This window comes from Ptychodera flava, chromosome 8 (genome assembly GCF_041260155.1).
Source record: "Ptychodera flava strain L36383 chromosome 8, AS_Pfla_20210202, whole genome shotgun sequence".
NCBI lineage: Eukaryota > Metazoa > Hemichordata > Enteropneusta > Ptychoderidae > Ptychodera > Ptychodera flava.
In genome coordinates this window covers 1,455,001-1,469,722 of record NC_091935.1, presented here as the reverse complement: position 1 = coordinate 1,469,722, position 14,722 = coordinate 1,455,001, and the positions used below count along the sequence as shown (strand labels likewise).

Here is a 14,722-nt window from a genome sequence, read left to right as displayed (position 1 = left end):
TTAAATACAAATGATACATATATATCTCTATTAGATAAAACTATTTGAAAAAAGAATCTAAAACAATCGATAACTTACCTGACAAGCGAGCGAGCGGACTTCCGTGTTATTGTTTACGTTCTATTGTATGAGCAGCTATGGTTACGTAAGTCAGTTTATGCCCACTTGACCCTTGACCCTACCCACAATGCATCGCGCATTTGAGGGTCACCTGACATTCGAAACTCTTGTGCAATGCAAAGTACATTGCAAGTTGTTGTGAAAGTCTATTTCACTGCACATGCATCGACCCAGTGCTACGCTGCCCCAGTGACTCATGATCTTTTTTAGCAAGATGTATATAAGCCAAATTTATCCTTCTTTTTATTCAGACCGTTGTCAGTGACAGATGTGAAGTTCGTCAACTTGAGAAACAAAGTTACTATCCCTTAGTCAAGCAGTACTGTATGTAGTGTCAGTGCGTACACAGTTCATGTACACTGTACACACACTATTTGTGGAGATGTCAACAGGTGCTCAGGCAGCGACTGCCAGCAACAACAGTCTTCCCGCGCAGAATTTCGACTTCTTTCTAGTTTTAGACTTCGAGGCGACTTGCGATAGTGCTACCAAGATTGTACCACAGGTTAGGAACACTTATTATTCAAATTTCAAGTAAATTATATCCATGATTATATCTAACAAAAAACAGATATTGCGATTTTCAGTGTAACACTCCTTTTAACAACATGACATTCATTGTAGAATGACTGTGCCGTTTTCTTTACCTTTTCTTATGAGGTAGCACAGTCCTTCCAGTGGGTGGAAGGACTGTGTAGGTGTAGCTTGAGGGGAAGAAGAAAAGACAAATATAGGTGGCGTTGCACTCAATGAACACATTATTTTTTGAAGCAATATTAAAGAAGGTGGTATATATTTGGGTAGAAACCTCAATTTTGGTATTAATGATAAAAATTTATTTAAATCAAAAACTTTGTACTACTGTATGAAATTTAATATCTCGTTTGAAACTAAATTATTTGCAGGAAAAAATTGTTTTGCTTTATTAATTCTCTTTCTCAAATTAATTGGCAGAGATTGAAAGACTGACATTCTAAAAAGTGAATAAAATCATGATAAGCAAAATTGAAATAAATCTGATTCAAAATGTATGATTTTTACTGCCAAACAAAATTGTTGTTTTGTTATGTAAGACTTAATGAAACACAATCTGAAAATTTCACAAAATTTGACTGCGCCAGAGTGGGGTAAATTTTTTTTCAAAATGTTGGAAATGGGAGAAAAAAGAAGCCAGAAAATCGGATGATTTGCATACATGTGCATAAATTAACACTTCTTTCTTACCCAACTTTTTGACTGCTTGTCAGGCAAAAGGTGAATCCAACCAATATTTTAATCTTGGGTTAAGAAATTAATGAAAATTGAATGAAATTCTTTGCATAAAAAATGATATTTAGCAAAGTTACTGTGTTATGTGCAACACCCCCTGAAATGAAAATTACATCCCTCCTCATTTCAGAGATACATCGCATTGAAATATTACCCATTCTGCTTGTTATATGCAGTGTATATCATGACAACTTTTTGCCTTCAAATAGGCAGGGAGTCAACTAAAATTGAATATTTGAATTTCCTGTTGATACAGATAAGTACAATACTATTAGTCGTATTTGGCTTTGAAATTTATAAAAGTCATATTCCTGTCAAAAATTATAAAAACACTGCTAAGTAATCAGTTTTTGTCATGGAATATAGTTTTGATTTTGCTGAAATTTAAGTTCCCCACCTTCTTATGATGTGGTTGATTCAGGTTTCACAAGGGTAGGAATTTGTATTCAAAAAACTTACAAGGTGTGTGTTTACAATATGCCATCCTCACATTTCAACTTGGTAAGTTAAAGTTGTTGAGATTTGTCCAACACAAGTTAGGAGATAAAAAACATGAAGTAATTCACTTGCATTGCAAAACGCATAGAGAAAATGCTTTTTTTTATGCACTTTATACCAAATATTAACCCAGATGAAATGTTGCTACCAACACTGCAGCACACAAGTTGAAGTTTTTGACTCATACTTTACACATGTACGTTCACATGCTACTATTGATGAACTACGCCCTCTGGAGCAGAGAATGAAATAAACTTGTAGCTGGGCATTAACAATAGAAATCATGATATCCATTTAAGGCATGTCAAAGAGAAAGATGACAGTACAGTTTCTTAACTGTTTTATTTCTCAACTTTGCTTCACCAAATCAGGAAATAATTGAATTTCCAGTCTTGAAGATAAATGGCAAAACATTTGAAACCGAGACAGAATTCCACACATATGTTCAACCAACAGCAAATCCACGACTAACTCCATTTTGCACAGAGGTAAGAGCAATTTCAACATGCATTTGGAAGTAGAACAAGAACTTACAATTGACACACAAAATAAAAATTGTGAAAAAAATGACTGCTGGCCCACACACCTTGAAATTGAAAGACTTAATTTTCGCTCCAACCTTCCACAAGGAAACTGTAAACCATTCCCTTTCAAAATTGCACTGTGGAAAGTTTTTTAATAAAGATCTGAATTATCCAATATTCACCATCTCTTAAATTCAAAATGGCTGCCATTTGCATTTGTTAACTCTATCAGGCAAAATATAATTTTTGATTTGCACAAGAATAAGATGGTGAAATATTAGTTACTCCATGAGTTTCAAAATGAGCCTTCACAAGAATCAGACCAAACAAGTACATTGTATTGCAAAAGTTTGAGAATCTGAATACCTAAGACTGAAGCACATTTTACCTTAAGTTCAGCATAACAGTAGATGCAAAGCCCTCATCCATGATACAGTGGGAGTATTGTTTAGTAAGGCAACGTACAAAGAGAGGTTATCTGATAAGGTGAAACAGTCTCATTTGCATCTTATTTGCATGTCTGAATGCCAATAAATAATTTTGAACTTCAACTTCACATACAAGAGGTTCAAATGTGATTCATGGTTCCTTTGTAAAACCTTTTCAATTTACAAATGTTAAGGTATTTACATGTATGATTGATTCTTTTGAAAATGCACAATAATTCCAAGAGGAATTAAAAATGTTGTAAGTCAGTGTAAGTCTAATACAATAGATAAAAAGACTCAAATCTTGGGAGTAAAATTGTAAATAAAAGCCATCAAACAAAGGTATTTAGTAAATGTAAATTGAAGATATCAGTTCTGCCTTTTTGAAACCGAACGTTTGGGATTGATCAGAATTCTTTAACCATTGTACTGTTCTGCATCTTTGACATGTAAGAAACTGAATTCATGATTATATCTTTCTGACTTGAAATTTCAGCTGACTGGCATAACCCAGGACAAAGTAGATGGAAAACCCACGCTTCAAGAAACAATGAAGGTATTATGGTTACAACTTCTACTATTCTTGTTCATTTTATTTTGGTTGTGAAAGTAAGTACCTGTATCATCACCTGGTGCATCATGATAAATGTCTTCACATTTACCTTCTTGTCAACAGTAAAGATGAAGTTTATCTCAAACGATTTCAGATATTTGAGAAATGGATGGAAGAGCAAGGATTTCTGGATGGAAGATGTTCCTTTGTGTTTGTTACATGTGGCGATTGGGACTTGAAAACAATGTGAGTATGCATATCAATAACATAAAAAAATTTTATTGCTACAGCCAGGACCTAATTTAAACACCCCAACTTGGCTAGCCAAGGGTGCATCCTTTGACAGAGACCCAATGCTGACCTAACCAAGTTGTGTGGACCGAATGAGTTTTGTTCTTTGATAAAAGGCCCAGTTTAAATCATTGACCAGTCTACGTTGCATGGGTCTGACCAATCTATTGAAATTAGGGGAACAGTGAGCTAACTTGCTTGTACCTGTAGACAGTCTTTTTTTTACTGTCTAGATGGTACCTGAGTTTTCCAGCCAGGAACTTTGGTTTCAGGTACAATATAGACAGTAAAAATAAAGATTGTCTATATTGTACCTGAAACCCAAGTTCCAAGCTGGAAAATTCAGGTAACAAGTAAAAAAGAGGTAATCCGTAAAGCTGTCTGTGTTGCACTTATAATGTTATTCCAACCCAGCTAGCTGATAGGGAAATCTTGTCTATGACTACTCACTCAAGTGTGTACACTTACACATAGAATTAAATTTAAAGGAAAAAAAATAAAATCTCCACTTCTCAATATGAAGTAATCTATGTCTTTCCATTATGGTGAAATAATGTTTTACACTTCATTCATACATGTACATCTCAGCTTCATACTTTCTGAGCCTTCACGTCAGTAGAGTGTATTGGTATGCAAATATGACCTTTGACAACAGCAAGTTCAAATACAAAGCGCCCATCCATATAGATGATTCCATTCATAAGCTATCGACAGCAAAAGACTCTCTGCAAGTTTTACTTCCATGAGTTCTAGTACTGGATTGTGTGATATCTATAATAAATCACACGATGTATGGTTGTAGGCTATTTAAGAGTGTTAAATGGAAGTGACAAGGCATCTCTTCTTAGGCAAGCGATTGCTTCACGGCCACTTTGCGCTCATGCAAACAAAATCTATGTGAACGATTTTACTTTTGCAATGTAGCTGGCGCACTGACTCAAGTTTTTGCTGGATGAGACCTCAAGCTCACATGTTGTACCTGAAACATAACATTCACACTTACTTTTCTGATGGGTATGCATTGCAGTGTATAGCTTACAGAATTATGCCTGCCAAGATGGATCAATGTTGTACAATAATGTGACACGATTCTACAATTTTACAATAATAGTCAGTCTTCTCATGGGGATTTATCAGTGTATTTGGACGTTGACCTGACATTCATGCTTTTACTTCTGCCGATACTCTACCACTTCAATGGATTCACAATTTACATTTATATACAAGCCTCTTTTTTATTAGCTACTATAGACTATAGTCTATAGAAGCTATTGGGATGGGTATCCGTCCGGCGTCCGGCGTCAGTCTGTATGTATGTATGTATGTATGTATGTATGTATGTATGTCCGTTTGTGAGGCGTCCGTCCACTCAAATATCTTGAGAACCGCAGTACTTACTGATTTGATATTTGTTGTGCAGATGAAAAATATGATTTTGAGAAACTAGTTTTTTTAATTTTTTGATATTGTTGAAAATAGGCAAATTAATGCCAAAAAAGGTGTTTTTGGTAAAAAAATCTTCTTCTTCATAACCGCTGGTCAGACAGCTTTGTTATTTGGTATACAGGTCCCTAGGGATAACCCAACTTAGATTTTTTCAAATTGTGATGAAATATGCAAATGTGTATTTTTAAGGAATTTTTTTGTCATTTCTGGTCAAAATTTGACTTACATTGTATGTAATTCTTGTACTGTATAAACCCTATCAATTCACCCAGAAAAAAATAATTAATATGATTTTAAATAATTGAATTAATTAGGAAATCATCAAAGCCAAAATAATTTTAGTGTGGAATTATCAGAAAGTTCAACTTTTTTTGACAGTTCATAGTGAAATGCTTACCATCTTGGAGGATTAAAACATGTAAAGGCAACTTTCCTGAATCCAACTTTGATATATTCTGAACCACCATTTATGTTATCTAAAAGAAATTGCTCATAATAGTTTGTCATGATAGGGTGGTCAAATAAATAGAGATACAGAAAGTTCTAATTTCCATTTACGGTTGACTTGGTAAGGATGAAATAAGATTACTTTTTGAGGAAAAAAATAGAGTGGTCAATTAAAAGAGTGGTCAAAGTGATAGGGTGTTTATGGTAAAGCTAGGCTGTAAGATTCCTCATGTGCTATTTATAGCAATTATGCAATCTGTGTAAACAGTACAATGAGAGTGTAACATGATTCCTTATAATGCTTTTGATGACCTTGAACTTCTTAAGTTTCAAACATTTGTCTCTTCAGTGTGCTTTCTCTGAGTACGTACAGTCTCAACTTATTCAACAGAACTTACTTACAATGTTAATTTGAAAGTTAAAATGTGCTTGGTTAATAGGATGAAAATACTGATATTAAAAGATAACAAGCTCAAGATTCTTTATAACCTGACAGATATGCTGTTTTATTATGACGTAAATCTTGATTTAAGCAAGTCTTGTTTACTTTAATTAGAATGTAATTAACTTTCGTTTAATATAGTCTGATGAAATATGCAAATCTGTATTTTTACGGAATTTTTTCCATTTTTGGTCAGGCCATCCTGAAATGAGCTATCAAAGATATCCACCTTCTTCATCAATACATGTGTCACAAAAGGTTATTCTCTACATAACACAGCAGAGCTCTGTCAACTGTTGAGTCGCTTGTTTTTTCAAAACCGCTTGTCAGACAGCTTTAATATTTGGTTTACATGTCCCTAGGATGACCTTAGTGAGATAATTTCATACAGTCAGGAAATACTTAATTTTGTATCCATGTCTATAGTAGCTTCAGGGACTTTGGCCCTATGTTTACTATTTTCAAAGTGCCTCCGCTTTCTTTGCCCTGATTGCAATTTCTAGAGTTCAAAACATAAAACTATTTATCAAACAGCTGTCCTGACGCACCTAGAGACTCACTTATGTACATCACCACACTACAAGGTTTCAGACAGTGAAATGAACAGTCATGATATAAAAATTACATGTAAAATGATAATTCAAGTGATCTACTGCAGGGCTTGAAATTAGTGGTAGTCCCGCATCCACAGACTACCAACTTTTCCCTGGGACTACCAAAACCCATGAAATGGTAGCCCACACAGACTGCCAAAGCCTGGGACATGAATTACTTAATGGGCGAGATGAACGGCGCTCATATAGTCAACCCAGCTGGACACAGAAAGGCCAGACTATGACTTTGTTATGCAAATTAAAAAGGGACAGTGCAGTCGAATTAATTGTGACAAACTTTTAATACAATATCATTATCTTGACTGATGTACTTGGATGACAGGCTCGGGAAATGATGGCCAATGAAAATTCATTTTCATAGTTATTTAATCACAATGTATCAATTACAATTAAACATAAAATAATTCAAACTGCTAAGAGAAAGCTGTCGGGCCATCCACAAATTACCCTTTCCGAAGTGAACGAGATCATCTAGTGTACTATGGTGGAGAAATATACTCAAAATTGCCACGAAAGTAGTAGAAACATGACTGTACCAAGTTGTCACCCTGAAAATCATAGCCAATCCATGTTTAGCCATGTTATGTTTACAGGTGCTGAGTGAAAAGTCATCAAAATTTGCATATAAGCTCTGCGTATGTGTGAATAGGTCATCAAACTTTGAGGCGTCACCGTTGTCCACTACACATGCTATACTGTTCTCCTAAACCTATGATCTGCAGGTATTGACGTCAAATTACTAGAAAATTCACTTCCTGGATAGAATAATTAAAAATAATCTTTCATTGTCAAGATATAAATAAAATATCCTTTAAAAACACTTCTTCATTCATACATGGGCTACCAGACCTTGGTACTGGACTACCAATTTCAAAAAATGGTAGCCCAATGGGACTACCAGGGAAAAAAGTTAATTTCGAGCCCTGTACTGTAAAGATATAACAATACACATGATATTTTGGACCACAAATAGACCTTGAAGATTGCTTAAAGGTAAAATTGCTAAAAAGTCCTTGAAGGTCCTTGAATATCAAGTGACTTCACGTGTAGGAATTAATCAATCTAGATCTTTATAGGAAGTTCTTTGAACAAGCTGATGTCGAAACTTGTTTATTTTCAGTGCATGCATACTTTGTATGGGAGGATAGGCATTAAAGCAAAAATTGTTGCATGCTTGCGCTTAACTCTTAAATTGGCATATAATGGTGATTACGCATACATTGTATATTTTCAAGGGTTGTCATTTTGTCAAAATGAAACACTTACGCATATAAACACACATATAAAAACACTGACAATGAATAAATGCCATGAATTGGTTCACTGTATATTTGATATTAGATCAGGTGTATTAGTAAGTTTGCAGTGTTATACCTTACAGTTCACTGCTCAGTATGGTGCACCCATCACAGCTTTGAATGCACATTTTAATTTACTATGTGATCTCATATGCATGCACATCTATAAGACATAAATTCAGTTAGTTTTGAAATGCTTGGTGCTAATATATCAGATATATATTTATCCAGGTTACCTGGCCAATGCAGTCACTTTAGAATTCATCTTCCACAGTATTTCAAGACCTGGATAAACATTAAGAGGGTAAGATGGCTTTAACATCATTTTTTGATATCCAGCATTTCATCTGAATAAATCTTTCTTTGTTGATAAAGGTGTACTTAACGGTATAATTACATTTTCAAATTCCAAGAAGGGTTTTAGTGCTGAATTTAAAGTGGAAATCATTATACCAGCAAATGATCTGTGTTTGCATGACAGTCTCCAATATTGACTAAAATAGCTCAAAAAACTCGCTGTTCATGTATCATGTGTTAATTAATGGATGGTTAATCATTCTCTATCTGGGTTTGTCAATTGATGTATCCTGTTTATGCTTTCATTTGATTAACGTGACTAAATCAGTTTTATTCAGATTATGATTTCAGTTGCATATTGTATTTTGATCATATGTTGGCATTTGGCTCAAGAAAGTTCTTTGCAAGTTCTCATTAAATTAGTTTTAAGAACAAATTTTAACATTCCTTGGAATGAAATTAGTCATGTTTGTTCATGATTTCTGCCGATTAATTTCAGCCATAGATGTAGCAGCATACTGTGCAATACTTTTATTTTCACTTAGAATTTATTTTCGCTATTTTCACTGGACATTTTTTCCACTAAGATAAAATCCAAGTAAATATTTTTAATTTTCGATACTTTACATGTAGTCAGACTAGACGAAGTGAAAATGGGATCACAGTGAAACATTGAAAATCTGTTTTTAGCTAAAATATATTCCAGTGAAAATGAAACAGTCCACTTTACACAGGATACTCTTCTGTCTTTAAACTCATAAAAATAGTGTAACATTAATGTGCTTGATTTTAAGTCCCATGGACACCGTCCGGGGGGGACTTATAGGTTTGGTCATGTCTGTCCGTCCGTCTGTCCGTCCGTTCAAGAAGATATCTCAGAGATGCCTGGAGTGATTTCATTCAAACTTGGTACAAGGATTACTTCATATACATATGCATGTCGATTTGTTTTGTGACACAATCCAATATGGCCACCGTGCGGCCATTTTGTTACGATTGTTTTCATGTATGGCACCATAACTCAGGCACATCTCAACCAATTTTATTCAAAGTTGGTACAAGGACATTGATCTATATCATATATATGCACGTCAATTTGTTTCACGATATGATCCAATATGGCCGCGTGGCGGCCATTTTGTTACAATTCTTTCATGTACAGAGCCATAACTCAGGCATGTCTCAACCGATTTTATTAGCTCCGCTGTCAGTGACGCGGAGCTTATCAAATAGGTTGATTTTCCGTCGTCGGCCGTCGTCCGTTGTCCGTTGTCGTCGTCCGTCGTCCGTCAACAATTGCCTTCTCCTCTGAACCGAAAGTCCAATTGCTTTGAAATTTTATATGCACTTCACTTTGGGTGACCTCACTTAAGTTTGTTCAAATTGTGTTGAAATTTGCATATTTGTATTTTGGGGGCATTTTTTGATGTTTTTGGTAAAAAAATCTTCTTCTCAGCACAGTCCCTCTATCCACCGGTCTGGAAACGTGGCTGGTTTCTTTGTGACACTCCATGATATGAACAAACACACGATTCACACCTTAAACAAAGGACACTGACAATGTTCAACTGGCCGTTATATCGATGTCGCTACCCCACGATCCTATGACAGCCGCAATGTGATCATTCAAAAACATGACGTTTGTGGGTTGTTATTTTCAGAATATCACAAAACATTACAACTTGTTCCCTTAAGAAACACTAAACAATTTATTTTTTCATTAAATGGGTAACGTTGCCCCTCTAGATAAAGCTTGAAAGGGACCACACATTATGGTTGCATTATGATCACGATCGAAAAACAAAATGGGCACGCACTGTTCGCAAGTGTCATGGACTATTGCCCGAAATCAAGAAGACAGGCAAAATCAGCTGAATATTAACATCGACAGCTGAGTAGTTCATTACCAAACTTGTTATTGTGTTGACATGATAGCATTTTGTAAAAGGTATTTACTGTGCCTGAGCGCGAGCGTACGTATCGAGAGTTCGCCATATTGACGCTACATGGGAAAATATATACACTGCAAGATCCGAGGTGCAAACTTTTTATAGACTACCCCTTCGCTACGTATTTAGGTGTTGCGAGTGTAGCGAAGGCTAGGAAAAGAAGTCTAATTACAGTGAAATATATCAATGTGCAGCCTATTTTAGATGGGACTATTTTCACATAGGGTGTCTGGTATGGAACAGCCCGGTCTTGCCATCGATTTACATATCGTGAATAATTATTCCTTTCATAAGAGAAAGAAAGTTGAGAGTAGTAAAAGAGAGAGGGTCATCGGAATTTCGATTAAAGGACCAGGGACCCCTACAAATAATATAAGAACTATACTAGGGTACGTTGGTGATTGATGATAATTTTCAAGATATGTTGAGGTGATGCATGTAGATATTAAGTATGGAATAGAACAGTAAAGTTGTAAAAGAGCAGTCGCGTCGTTACTCGCCAGAGAGACACCCATCTTGTAGCGTAGTTAAGAACGTGTAGCGAGGTGTAACCAAGTCTAGGAGTAAAATTTTGTGAAAATTGGAGAAGGGGGTGTAGCGGACGTAACGAAGTGTAGCGAGGTGTAATAGGCTGTAAGATGGTCACTTTTTACTCGCCAGACAGACACCCATCTTGTAGCGTAGTTAAGAACGTGTAGCGAGGTGTAACCAAGTCTAGGAGTAAAATTTGTGAAAATTGGAGAAGGGGGTGTAGCGGACGTAACGAAGTGTAGCGAGGTGTAATAGGCTGTAAGATGGTCACTTTTTACTCGCCAGACAGACACCCATCTTGTAGCGTAGTTAAGAACGTGTAGCGAGGTGTAACCAAGTCTAGGAGTAAAATTTGTGAAAATTGGAGAAGGGGGTGTAGCGGACGTAACGAAGTGTAGCGAGGTGTAATAGGCTGTAAGATGGTCACTTTTTACTCGCCAGAGAGACACCCATCTTGTAGCATAGTTAAGAACGTGTAGCGAGGTGTAACCAAGTCTAGGAGTAAAATTTGTGAAAATTGGAGAAGGGGGTGTGTAGCGGACGTAACGAAGTGTAGCGAGGTGTAATAGGCTGTAAGATGGTCACTTTTTACTCGCCAGAGAGACACCCATCTTGTAGCGTAGTTAAGAACGTGTAGCGAGGTGTAACCAAGTCTAGGAGTAAAAGTTTGTGAAAATTGGAGAAGGGGGTTGTAGCGGACGTAACGAAGTGTAGCGAGATGTAATAGGCTGTAAGATGGTCACTTTTTACTCGCCAGACAGACACCCATCTTGTAGCGTAGTTAAGAACGTGTAGCGAGGTGTAACCAAGTCTAGGAGTAAAATTTTGTGAAAATTGGAGAAGGGGGTGTAGCGGACGTAACGAAGTGTAGCGAGGTGTAATAGGCTGTAAGATGGTCACTTTTTACTCGCCAGAGAGACACCCATCTTGTAGCGTAGTTAAGAACGTGTAGCGAGGTGTAACCAAGTCTAGGAGTAAAATTTTGTGAAAATTGGAGAAGGGGGTGTAGCGGACGTAACGAAGTGTAGCGAGGTGTAATAGGCTGTAAGATGGTCACTTTTTACTGGCAAGAGAGACACCCATCTTGTAGCGTAGTTAAGAACGTGTAGCGAGGTGTAACCAAGTCTAGGAGTAAAATTTTGTGAAAATTGGAGAAGGGGGTGTAGCGGACGTAACGAAGTGTAGCGAGGTGTAATAGGCTGTAAGATGGTCACTTTTTACTCGCCAGAGAGACACCCATCTTGTAGCGTAGTTAAGAACGTGTAGCGAGGTGTAACCAAGTCTAGGAGTAAAAATTTTGTGAAAATTGGAGAAGGGGTTGTAGCGGACGTAACGAAGTGTAGCGAGGTGTAATAGGCTGTAAGATGGTCACTTTTTACTCGCCAGACAGACACCCATCTTGTAGCGTAGTTAAGAACGTGTAGCGAGGTGTAACCAAGTCTAGGAGTAAAAGTTTGTGAAAATTGGAGAAGGGGGTGTAGCGGACGTAACGAAGTGTAGCGAGATGTAATAGGCTGTAAGATGGTCACTTTTTACTCGCCAGACAGACACCCATCTTGTAGCGTAGTTAAGAACGTGTAGCGAGGTGTAACCAAGTCTAGGAGAAAAATTTTGTGAAAATTGGAGAAGGGGGTGTAGCGGACGTAACGAAGTGTAGCGAGGTGTAATAGGCTGTAAGATGGTCACTTTTTACTCGCCAGACAGACACCCATCTTGTAGCGTAGTTAAGAACGTGTAGCGAGGTGTAACCAAGTCTAGGAGTAAAATTTTGTGAAAATTGGAGAAGGGGGTGTAGCGGACGTAACGAAGTGTAGCGAGGTGTAATAGGCTGTAAGATGGTCACTTTTTACTCGCCAGAGAGACACCCATCTTGTAGCGTAGTTAAGAACGTGTAGCGAGGTGTAACCAAGTCTAGGAGTAAAATTTTGTGAAAATTGGAGAAGGGGGTGTAGCGGACGTAACGAAGTGTAGCGAGGTGTAATAGGCTGTAAGATGGTCACTTTTTACTCGCCAGACAGACACCCATCTTGTAGCGTAGTTAAGAACGTGTAGCGAGGTGTAACCAAGTCTAGGAGTAAAATTTGTGAAAATTGGAGAAGGGGTGTAGCGGACGTAACGAAGTGTAGCGAGGTGTAATAGGCTGTAAGATGGTCACTTTTTACTCGCCAGAGAGACACCCATCTTGTAGCGTAGTTAAGAACGTGTAGCGAGGTGTAACCAAGTCTAGGAGTAAAATTTGTGAAAATTGGAGAAGGGGGTGTAGCGGACGTAACGAAGTGTAGCGAGGTGTAATAGGCTGTAAGATGGTCACTTTTTACTCGCCAGACAGACACCCATCTTGTAGCGTAGTTAAGAACGTGTAGCGAGGTGTAACCAAGTCTAGGAGTAAAATTTTGTGAAAATTGGAGAAGGGGTGTAGCGGACGTAACGAAGTGTAGCGAGGTGTAATAGGCTGTAAGATGGTCACTTTTTACTCGCCAGAGAGACACCCATCTTGTAGCGTAGTTAAGAACGTGTAGCGAGGTGTAACCAAGTCTAGGAGTAAAATTTTGTGAAAATTGGAGAAGGGGGTGTAGCGGACGTAACGAAGTGTAGCGAGGTGTAATAGGCTGTAAGATGGTCACTTTTTACTCGCCAGAGAGACACCCATCTTGTAGCGTAGTTAAGAACGTGTAGCGAGGTGTAACCAAGTCTAGGAGTAAAAGTTTGTGAAAATTGGAGAAGGGGGTGTAGCGGACGTAACGAAGTGTAGCGAGGTGTAATAGGCTGTAAGATGGTCACTTTTTACTCGCCAGAGAGACAACTAGAGTGTAGCGTGTTACGACGTGTAACCGAGACTAGAAGTGTTTTTCTTTTGAAAATTGGAGAAGGGTTAAGTGTTTTGTAACCTATTCTAGAGATTTATTTTCCCAAAATTGGAGAAGGGGTGAGCGTGTGTGGATGTTTTCTTCATGATAATTCAAGTAACCAAACAAAAGGTTGCAGAGTGTTTTTATAAATTCTTAAGAAATTACTCGAGCATTTTCCGCCTGAAATTGTCATAGTCTTTCCAAATTGGCGCAAAGGAATTAATTATTACCCTCGCGATACGTTATCGTTTTTCGACACGATAAAACCTGCGCAATTCTTCTCGAATTGGAACTTATAATACTGGCGTCACTAAATACCAGCAGTGTTTCGACAACATTGTCTTACTGGTTTACACATTTACAAATTCAGCCGGTAACCTATCTCTCTCGTGTAAGTATTCTGCGTAATATTTTCCGTTGTATTTCAACCACTTCTATGTAATATTCAGCTGTTATTAACATTGTATTGTTATATGAACTTATCGTTCTGGTGTTTGTTACCGACATGCCCAAGATACTGTCTAAATGGACATACACACACTATAACCAGGACTAACTCAGGCAAGGGACACAGGACTCAATCACGCAGCTAGACACTCACAGGCAGACTCATTGACTGGTGTATCAGTAGCTGGGCCGTGAGGCCTAGGAATGGTTCGTATTCAATACAAGATCATGGACGTACTACAGACTAAGATCAATAAAAAGTTTCACATACTATTTTCTCATGTTTCTAGTAACGAGATCGACAGTGACAGGATCTTTCTTTGTCATGACAACATCCGAAAACAAGTAAGTCTTCTGACCGCAAATGAAAAATGTTGTGACTGATTCTGAGGCAGTTCACTGCTAGATTTCAAAACGAACAAATACGTGTTGGAAAACACTCGAAGCTCCGTGTACACACAATAGATAATTCTTGCATAGTAAAAATACGTCAGTTTCGAATTCATTCATATCTTCAACAAAAACAATCTTCGTCAAAGTAGGTTGTCAGTTATAAAATTCCCGCACAAACGTGTCAGGGGTTGCTGGGCAAGCCTGAATGTCACGAATTGAAGAAATTTTCGTATTATGTTGGGCCGGGCTAATTTATGTTTTTAGTGTACGTCAGGGGTTTCATCAAGAGCCGGCAGCCGGCGAAATTGACCGGTTACTCTTACGAT

At 37.5% G+C, this 14,722-nt stretch overlaps 1 protein-coding gene across 3 annotated transcripts in view; it reads left to right on the top strand.

Moving 5' to 3' along the window:
* The first annotated feature begins 233 nt into the window (after positions 1 to 233).
* The window catches only part of LOC139138153 (ERI1 exoribonuclease 3-like), a 43,277-nt gene continuing 28,788 nt past the window's right edge, over positions 234 to 14,722 (top strand). The window contains exons 1-5 of one of the 3 annotated variants that reach the window (XM_070706384.1): positions 234 to 625; positions 2,259 to 2,375; positions 3,336 to 3,395; positions 3,547 to 3,638; positions 8,162 to 8,234. In XM_070706384.1, coding sequence (XP_070562485.1) covers positions 473 to 625; positions 2,259 to 2,375; positions 3,336 to 3,395; positions 3,547 to 3,638; positions 8,162 to 8,234 — 495 coding nt within the window. In that variant the 5' untranslated portion in view covers positions 234 to 472. The remainder of the gene's footprint in view (positions 626 to 2,258; positions 2,376 to 3,335; positions 3,396 to 3,546; positions 3,639 to 8,161; positions 8,235 to 14,722) is intronic. The other 2 variants (XM_070706383.1, XM_070706385.1) reach the window with 2 other exon arrangements.